Source organism: Pogona vitticeps, chromosome 5 (genome assembly GCF_051106095.1).
Source record: "Pogona vitticeps strain Pit_001003342236 chromosome 5, PviZW2.1, whole genome shotgun sequence".
NCBI classification, from domain to species: Eukaryota; Metazoa; Chordata; class Lepidosauria; order Squamata; family Agamidae; genus Pogona; species Pogona vitticeps.
In genome coordinates this window covers 164,127,440-164,137,095 of record NC_135787.1, presented here as the reverse complement: position 1 = coordinate 164,137,095, position 9,656 = coordinate 164,127,440, and the positions used below count along the sequence as shown (strand labels likewise).

At 40.0% G+C, this 9,656-nt stretch overlaps 2 protein-coding genes across 2 annotated transcripts; both read left to right on the top strand.

Annotated features, from left to right (window-relative positions):
* The first annotated feature begins 225 nt into the window (after positions 1–225).
* On the top strand, positions 226–1,230 carry MIURF (mitochondrial elongation factor 1 upstream open reading frame). Its single transcript, XM_078376149.1, has 2 exons — positions 226–622; positions 1,120–1,230. Exon 1 carries the CDS (start codon positions 226–228, stop codon positions 436–438), a length of 213 nt encoding a protein of 70 aa, XP_078232275.1. The 3' UTR covers positions 439–622; positions 1,120–1,230.
* On the top strand, positions 1,130–8,604 carry MIEF1 (mitochondrial elongation factor 1). The gene is made up of 4 exons (XM_078376148.1): positions 1,130–1,273; positions 1,400–1,580; positions 2,615–2,877; positions 4,574–8,604. Exons 1-4 carry the CDS (start codon positions 1,130–1,132, stop codon positions 5,381–5,383), a joined length of 1,398 nt encoding a protein of 465 aa, XP_078232274.1. The 3' UTR covers positions 5,384–8,604.
* The last annotated feature ends 1,052 nt before the right edge of the window (positions 8,605–9,656 follow it).

The following is a 9,656-nucleotide window of genomic DNA, read 5'->3' as shown; positions in this document are numbered from 1 at the left end:
TGCAGTGGACATTGTAAACTGCCTTGGGAAATCTTTGCCTTGAAAAATGGTGTCTAAATATTTTAAGTAAATGATAAGTAAAGAACAAGCAGAACTTTACATGAGTGTATTTCTCTGGTTAATTGCTACACTGTTTCTCTTAAGACACAGTTTAGACAAGTGTGCATAAATGGATTTTTAAATTTTCTGTTTCCCTTCAGTTCACTGTCCTGCCACTCATCCTCCATGGCCACCTGGAGCCGTGAAGCAGTGCTGACACTTTATCGTGCTCTGCTACGTCAGGGACGTGGCCTGCGCTATACTGATCGTGAGTTCTACTTCAGCTTCATCCGGCGGGAGTTCCGTAAGAACCAGCACCTTAAGTATCTTGAAGATAAGGAGAGACAGCTGGAGAAGGGCCAGGCTTTTTTGCACAGCAAACTTGGGGGGTTGGTTTAAAGGCCTCCCTATCTTTCTTTCCTATGCCTCTGGTCCCTTCCTTTCTTCACAGTCACTCTCATCATCTGGTTTAGATGGTTAATATTGTTTGTCTGGTACAAACCTGAAAAAAGAATCCAAACCGGTCTTGCCTGGATACCTAGGAGTGTTCACTTTTCCTCTTCACTGATGCATTAAGTGTCAGGTAAGTTATTTATAATATTGTGATTTTTAAAACAATTAAAGCTATTTTTATAAATTATTGCAAGCGTGTATAGTTCTTATGATGCTCAGGCTGTTCACCTAGGTGACATTGCCCTATTTAAAATACCACATACTTTTGTCTTTCAGTTTTTAAAAAAATCAAACACTAGTCTTCTTGTCTTGGGAATTTAGTTGCATTTAGCAGAATATGAGGTAATGTAATGTGAAAGATGGAGGCTTGAGATTGGATGTTGAACAGTTTCAGATCCTTATTCGTCAATGACATTCTATGGATTGTCTTCACCTAGTCGAAGCTGCATTAGAATTTTTAACAAATTATACAGTAGTTCTGAAGCATATCATACTATGATAGATGGTAAAACCTATAATAAACTTCAGGAATTAATAATGGTCAGTTTCTTAGTAATAACCTATGAATTATAATGAGCTCAAATGGAGTCACATTGTCCAAACGAATGTGCTATTTTTCTCTTCCAGTGAAGGAGAAATGGCAGGTGCTGGAGAGCGCAAAGGAAAGAAGGATGACAATGGTATTGGCACGGCCATTGATTTTGTTTTGTCCAATGCCCGACTCGTACTGGGTGTGGGAGGTGCGGCCATGCTGGGAATTGCCACCTTGGCTGTAAAACGGGTAAGTGTGAATGCAGTGGATGAAGAGATGCTAATTGTATGAAAGATGAAAAGACACAGTGACAAGATGTAGACATAAAAGCTTTTGAAGATACCACATACAATTCCTGGTCTCCCCACATTTTAGATGTATGACCGGGCAATCAGTGCTCCTGCCAGCCCTACCCGCTTAAGCCAGTCAGGAAAGAGAAGCTGGGAAGAACCAAGTTGGCTTGGATCCTCATCAAGATTACTAAACCAAGATATGAAGACTAATCTTAGCCGTTCTCTTCAAACTCTTCCCACTGATCCTTCAGCTTTTGAAACAGGTAGTATCTAACTTCTAGGTAACATTTTATTTATATAGGTTGGCTATATAATCCAAGATACCTGTTATCTGTAGCAATTTTAGTGATATGATGGTGAAAGAATTTTAATTTGTTACAGTAGTCTAATGGTCAAGTAGACTGTCCTTAAAAAAATTATATGCATCTAAAATATTTGCTGTCTAGTGAAATCTCTAATAACAAGAGCATCTTCTGAATTGCCCTTAAATTTGTAAAGTTTTTTTCTTAATGTTAATCAAACTCAAGAAAGTTGAAATCTATTGCACCTTGCCTTATTCTTGTATTACAGAAGTTCCCAATCAGAATAATGACATAGGGAGTTAATATTTTCTCACATACTATTTTGTGACAAAAATTGGCCCCTCATTATTGTTAGTTTCAAGAGGGAAAATGTATGGGTACCTATATATTTTCTTCTAAGGAATAATACTGGATGGGTGGAGGGTGATGTGTTTCTTAATAGAAAATTGTGCAAGAAACAGTTAACCTCTTGTTGATGTCCAGGTTAGGGTTCCCATTCCTGTTAATTTAAAATAATAATCAGATAACAGAAGTGTAGTCATAGATTTTTATTTCATCTAGTTGGATTCTTGCTCTGTTTCCAGAATGAGGCCAAATCCCAGAAGATGTTTTGCTGTTGAAGGACCAACAAAAATAGTGCAATTACTAGAGCATTTGTCACATAAATCAAAATAGGTTTATTGAAGAATGTTTAAATTATGCAGTATATAGCCTTAGTAACAGATTCAACTAAAACCAATGGGACCTGATTTTTGATCAACATATACAGGACAAAAGTGTTACTGGGCTCTGGTGATCCCTAAGTGGTGGAGGTTGTCTTGGTTCAGTGGTGACTTTGGGAGCTTAATGCTATCATGATTATTTGTATATTTCAAAATATACTACAGTATTTGAAACATATTCAGTTTATTCAGGTGATTACTAGCTAAGAAGTCCTTTGCAGTGAGAAGTCCTCTGAATCTGTTGTATCTCTTTCACTAACCCGTTTCTGGCAGATTCTGTGAAATCCATGAGGCATAAGTCCCCTGCCAAGAAAAGTCAGGTGGAATTGAAGAAATCTCGCCTACGGATATCGCTGCAAGAGAAGCTATTTGCCTATTACAGAAGGAAGGTGGCCATCCCAGCAGAAGAGCAGACCAAGGCCAAGCAGGCTGCTATGGATATCTGTGCTGAGCTGCGTGGTTTCCTCCGTGCCAAGCTGCCAGACATGCCTCTGCGTGAAATGTATCTGAGTGGCAGCCTCTATGATGATTTGCAGGTAATTTGTTTTAGAGAAGGAGGTTTTCAGTATTTTTCCATAAGAATGGTAGAAGAAATAGTTTCACAGTTTCCCTGGCATCTTTGTTGTTCCACCACCATATTCTTCTTATATTTGTCACTTTGTTTCTTGCTTTTTTTGTGATTTGTTTGACCTTGCATAGGAAATGATATGCTTTTTCCCTTGCCTGAGAAGCACCTTTTCTCCTGTCTTGTTTGAATATTTGCTATGGTCTTTCTTTTTTATCAATATTTCTAATGTAATGATGTGTGTCTTTCCTGTTCTACATACCATCCTGGGAGTCCTAAGTCCTGCCTGCATAGTTTCTCTCTCCTCTCTTCTCCTGCCCTCTCTCCCCTCCCCTCCCCCCCATAGTTGACTTATTTTCAATATATGCTAGATATTCTTTGCATGTTATCTTGATGAAGGAATGCTCTTATTAGATATAGTAATCTTCTAACCATAATTTTCATATACAGTTCTTTTTTTGCTTCTTAATAAATAAAAAACGTTTGAGGTTATCACTCAACATTAGTAGAAAATGTTGCTTTCTAGATGATACAGCTTTTCTCGGAAAAACAGAGCACCGCCGTTTTTGTCAGACTCTTTTGTCCTGTGGTTTTAAGCAAAATTTGGGAAGGACATGCTTTGCACACAAAGTCCTAGGTTCAATGCCTGACATCTGCAAGTGGAGCTTGAAAAGCCTCTCTGTCTGAAATTCCAAAGAACTGTTGTTACCAGTTAATGTGGACAGCATTGAGCTAACTCGGAACTGAGGAACACTTGGTCCACTAGATGTTTTCAACTTCTGCTCCCAGAAGTCTCAGCCAACATGGCCATTAGTGAAGCATTCTGAGATTCACATTCCAAAGCATTAGAGGACCAAAGATTCCGCATCCTGAACTAGATAAAAAAGTGGTATGACTCAATGTGAGTTGGCTTCCTATCCCTTTCCATTAAAAGCCCTTGCTTGCTATGTTGCGTTTATTTATTTTATTTCACTGAAGTAATTCTATTTTGTATGTTTCTCATATTCGTAGGAGTCTTCTTAAGGTATGGTCTATGCATTCTATTTAAACAGCACAGGTAAAACTAAATATAAGCCAGAATCTGAATGTTGATATATGCTTGCATAAATGAAGTCATGTGTGTTGTGGCAGCAAACTGCCACTAATTTGTGTAGTGGTGCTTACATTCCTGGTTATACTCCAGTTGTCAGTTTGCTGGAGGAATGTGATCAAAACCTTATTCATGAATGTCACTTTGCCGCCACACCTTATGCAAATTCACTTATGCCAGTGTAAATCACAAGTAGGATTCTAAGCATGCACAACCTCAAAACAAACAAGACTGTCCCTGTTATATTCAAAATCTCAGTTAAACCTCATCGCTATGAAAGTTTATTTCCAGACAGTAAAATTCAGAGGGGAAAATACCTCTGGGTGTATATGAAACACGATGAAGGTGTAGAACTGTGAATGCCTGCCTCACAGTGACAGTGTTGACAGAATAGCTAAAAAGGCTGTTGTTTTCCTGAAGCATAAACTCTGTTTTTATTACTGTATTCTTATGGATTTATGGGTAACTACCTCGAGCATATTCTAGCAGGACATTGGCCATCACACCTCTAGCCAGGTGGTTGATGTGATCTTTAAGAATCTTGGCTGCTCAGCCTCTTGCCTTTTCACCCCAACAGGTTGTGACAGCTGATCATATCCAGCTCATTGTTCCTTTGGTGCTGGAGCAGAACCTGTGGGCATGCATTCCAGGTGAAGATACCATTATGAACATCCCTGGCTTTTGCTTGGTACGTCGTGAAAACCCAGAATACTTCCCTCGTGGCAGCAGTTATTGGGATCGCTGTGTGGTGGGAGGTTATCTCTCACCCAGGGCTGTATCTGATGCCTTTGAGAAAGTAGTGGCTGGCTCCATCAACTGGCCAGCTATTGGGACCCTCCTTGATTATGTGATCCGTCCAGCAGCGCCTTTGGAGTCTTTAACATTGGAGGTCCAGTATGAAAGAGACCGGCACCTTCTAATAGATTTTTTACCATCCGTGACATTAGGTGACACTGTCCTGGTAGCCAAACCTCACCGATTAGCCCAGTATGATAACCTATGGCGACTCAGCCTTCGACCTGCAGAAACAGCTCGTCTACGAGCCTTAGACCAGGCTGACTCTGGTTGCCGTTCCTTGTGCCTCAAGATCCTCAAGGCCATATGCAAGCTGAACCCTGCACTGGCTCATCTTTCTGCCAGCCAGCTCACCAATGTCATCCTGCACCTGACCCAGGAAGAGACTGACTGGTCACAGGATGTGCTTGCTGACCGTTTTCTTCAGGCACTGAGAGAACTAATTCGCTATTTAGAAGCAGGAGTTCTTCCCAGTGTTTTGAATCCCAAGGTGAACTTGTTTTCAGAGCTTACTCCTGAAGAAGTGGATGAGCTGGGCTATACCCTGTACTGTTCCCTTTCAGAACCAGAAGTCCTGTTGCAGACAAAATAGCTGCCTTATACAGAATATTAATAGAGCTACTGCACATGAGAGGTTCTCTAAAACCTCCTGAGTGAGATATGCACACCTTCCCCCTTTATTTTGACAAGTCCAGTCCTGGTTTTCTTTTTCTTTTTTAATTGTATGGTGGGGGAGGGGATAAAATTTCTTGGTGCTACTGGTTCAGTTCCACTACCCTCATAGTTGTCTGACAGGGAAGAATTAGTGTGAAACTGTTGCTCGGTCTGTTACAAAGTCCTTGCTTCCATTGTTCCAGGTGCCTGTCCCAACACTGTGCACTTCTCTTCCCCAATACTCCACACCTCATTGCTGTGAAAACTCTCACATACACCTTGGAAGGTGTGAGATTGGGCCAGTAAACCATAGCAATTTTCACAACTATCTAAGTGAGGTAATATGGTTTTCACAGGGGTTTGTTCTGCTGGGTGTGTGTTTTTGTTTGTCCCCTTTGTGCGCAGTATTGCGTAGTAACGTGGGAGAAATTTTTGGAATACAGTTATTTATAACAAGGAATGTATTTGGGAGAGCTCTGAGCACTAATTGTACTTGCAAGGTTTGGGGGATGGGTTCATCCAGAGAGAGCCAGAATTTGCACATTGCATAGCTTTTCACCATTTTGAATTTCACTATAATGGCATCTTTGGGAAGATGAGTGCATGTTATCTAGGATACTCTCTTTTGCTGCTCTGGTGCCCTTCACTGCACATACATGGTTGCACCCATGTTTGAAAAAGTGGTAGTAGGTCCCTAACAAATCTAAAAGAATGTAGGGAGTATAAGTTCCCATTTGTTGCTGTTGAGATGCAGTAACTGCCTAAGAAAGTGAAAGCTATGTAAGAAAATAGAAATGTGGGAACTGCCTATCCATCTGGTCGCTACCTAAAAAAGTAGAAATTGCTAAGAAAGATCCCTTCCATAGAAAAGAATTATAGTATAGAGCAAAACAGTCAAAAGTAAGGAGGCATCTCAGATGTTTCCAGTGGCATCTCTTCAGCTCTTTATGGCAATACAGTGGTGAGGAATTTTACACATGGAAGACAAATGTAAGACCCAGTACTTGGAAAAGTATTTTTTTAATTGCAACTCCCTGAATTGGATTTAAGGAAGTTGGTATTGGAAAATGTAACTTTTCTAAGTTCTTTTCAGATCTTGATCTTCCATACAGTGGCAATCCAATAACTGATGGGTACTATTGTGTGTTTCTGTCTCTAAAGTTACTACTTACAGATTATTACCACCATTCAAAAGAAAGCATGAGTAGAATGTATACATAGAAATTACTTGTCATGTTGAAGAGAGTGGTATCTTAATTGTTCCTGTTGCTTTGAAGGAATCATCTTAACCTTTTCTCTCCTTCAAGTGACATTTCCTTGCTCTCCTCTGCCTGCTCCCTGAGATAGTGATATAGCCACTTTATTATTATCTCCTGCTCAGCAGGCATGGAATTGGCCTTGGCTGTTAATGTGTTATCTATTTGCTTCTATTACTGCTGCCATAATACAGAAAAAGAAAACAAGCAGACCTTTCAAATGTTACTTTGTTGGACGGTGAGTTCTAGAATATCCTGGTCAACATGACAAATGGCCATACTGAGTGTTCCTGAGGTTGCAGTCTTAAAGTAATTTTTCCAAACTCTGAGAAAGTGTCCTATAAGTAATTATTCTCAGTTTAACCAGCAGGGCAAGTATTTCTGCAGATATGATTTCTGTTTCTGCACATGAAATACCCACCCTTGCCTTTAAAAGGTAACATGAGTAATGAGATAATTTCAGGTCTGCAGAGGTGTGAACCACTGCCTGCCCTTGTTCTTTATTTTGAAGTTGCTGCTTTTGTTAATAAGGTAAATCACGGCATGTAATTATTATTACGTGAAGTCGTTCCAGAGCAAAGGCTTTGGTCTATGTACCCTTATGTATGGAAGGTGCCCCGTTTCACAGTCTGTCAGTTTGTATGCTCACTATACACAGTGTTACATATCAATGAAATAGTGTTGCCAGTATTTAATGATCAACAGGCTTCTTGCCAAAGACTTGAAAGATTGTGTGGGGGTGTTTGGAAATTTTTAGCCTGGAAAAATACCAGGTTTTTCAATGAACAGTGAAGCTATTGCTTTTTCCAGTGCTTAAATTCATCCCTCTCCCTTCTCATGAGTCAGAGTCTGAAATGCTGTTTGAGTTTGGAGGAAGAGGAATGTAATATTTCCTGCTCTTCAACTCGTGAATACATATTATATGCTTATTTTTAAAGTAAACCAATTCACTTGTTAAAAACATAATTAATAGGAGACTTGACTATGCCTTATTGCTATAAGGCTGAATACATATTGAATGTAGGCTTATGCCACTTCCATTTCCAGCAAGACACTATTTGGTTTTCTTCCCTTCTGTCACCAGTTTCCTTTCCAAAACAGTAATGAACTATTTTCTTTGAAGTACCTAAAAAAAGAGAGATTACAGTCAGTGTATACAGTAGTGAGCTCATAATTCCAAAAGCAGCAAATGCTTCATTCACCACAAAGTTCAGCCATGTCGGGCCTATTCCTGATTTCTGTGGAAGGCGATGCATCTTGCATGATGTTGAGACACTGGGTAGTATGGGACAGCTTTTAAGAACTTTGCACTAGTGCTACTAAGTGACTGGACAATTTAGTCCAAAGAACTGTTAAGATGAAACCTTGTCAGTATTCACTAAAAATGCATGTGAATATATTTGGTATTTGAAGCTAGGAGGGCTTAGTCTTAAGTATTTGTGGAGCTCTCCTGTGAAACAGCAGAACAAACTAGAGATGCAAATAAAGCTAAGGGGCTGTTTTCCCAAATCTTGTGGGAGGAGGAACTTGTGGCATCAAATGATCGTCATAGGCCCCCAAATCTAAGTCGTTTGGGCCTTGGGAGACTTTGGGTCACATAAACCAATGAGGCTTTCCCCCTGAATCTCTGAGTGGGGATCAACTAGCTCAATAACATATTGTTGCCACTGTCAAACCCTGCTACTTACCTTCCAGGTCAGAGGAATTCTTAACAGGAGTATTAATTTTATAAATGATAATAGGCTTTTTCCAATGTCTGTGAGCCCTTGATAGTGAAGAAAAAGAAATGAGATACTGGATATTCTCAAGCCTCGTGCTATGTAAAAGGCTTGAAAGAGGAAGGTCTAGTGTGCATGGTCTGTAACAGGATGTGGAAATTGTGAAATAAAGTAACTTTCCACAATCGTGGTTGTGTCGGTATGTTAAAAAGAGGCACTGTAGCTATTCCTGCATTCTCTATGTTGGGTAAAGGGAAAATTGCTCTGTGTGCCAATTAGATTGATAAAATCTTATTTCCTTGTCCTATGATCTTGTAATGCTTTGGGGAAGAATGTACTTAAGCAATGCTGTAGTCCATCTGCAACTGTATTCAATTCTCAGAGGGTGCTTGATCATTTGTGAATAAAAATTGGCGAGCAGTGAAAGGCAGACATGAGTTCTGCAGTATCAGTTACCATTCATTCATTCATCCTTATCCCACCTTATCACCATGTAAAGGCAGTGGTGAAAAGGAAATGCAGGTTGAGAGTGCCCTCAGTGGTCCTTCTGATGAGACGCAGGCTCTTATCACGTGTGTAGCCATGCTGACTCTTGATACCAGTCCTGTGAGTCCAGAGGCTTTATCCAGACAGCTCCAAAGATGTGCATATATGTGAGGGTGTTTTTCCCCCCAAAAAATGAGTGCCCCAGAAGCTTTAGACCTTTGCATAACACACACTTCTACTTGCTTTTCAGTTCTTTATATTAGATCTCCTGCCTCCATCTTAGAAGCCCTTCCCCTTGACGTATTTCTCAGTGATTTTAAAGAATTTGTGTAGTTGTTGAATTTATAAGTGTTTCCTTGACATCTGATCTTGAGTTTGCTGTATATGAAATTCTTTCTTAACTTGATATATCTCCCATAGATTGGTTATGCAATGCCTAACCTTTCTTTATTGGAGAGCAGTCAGCTACAAATTACTGTAACTTGTTGAGTAATGACAAGACAGACATAACTTCCCTACACTACTGCCTCCGAGCTGATAGTCAATTATCTGCCATACTAGAATGTAGGTTCCTTTTACTCTTCCCACCCCAAGTGATAGCCCACAACCTGCTAGATATTTGTAGAATCTAGCTTTACATGTATTGAGGGAATTTTTTCCTGCATGTTTTCTAAGTGCCTTTCCTCTTCCGTACTTTCAGCTTGCTGAGCTCATCAGTACCATGTTCTGCTTTGGGATACAGGGCTTGCAA

Bases quoted from the DNA above. Each gene is read 5' to 3' on its own strand.
- MIURF (XM_078376149.1), top strand. From the start codon at position 226: ATGGCCACCTGGAGCCGTGAAGCAGTGCTGACACTTTATCGTGCTCTG.
- MIEF1 (XM_078376148.1), top strand. From the start codon at position 1,130: ATGGCAGGTGCTGGAGAGCGCAAAGGAAAGAAGGATGACAATGGTATT. The intron at 1,274-1,399 runs GTAAGTGTGAAT...CCCACATTTTAG, and splicing joins CCACCTTGGCTGTAAAACGG to ATGTATGACCGGGCAATCAG. The intron at 1,581-2,614 runs GTAGTATCTAAC...CGTTTCTGGCAG, and splicing joins TCCTTCAGCTTTTGAAACAG to ATTCTGTGAAATCCATGAGG.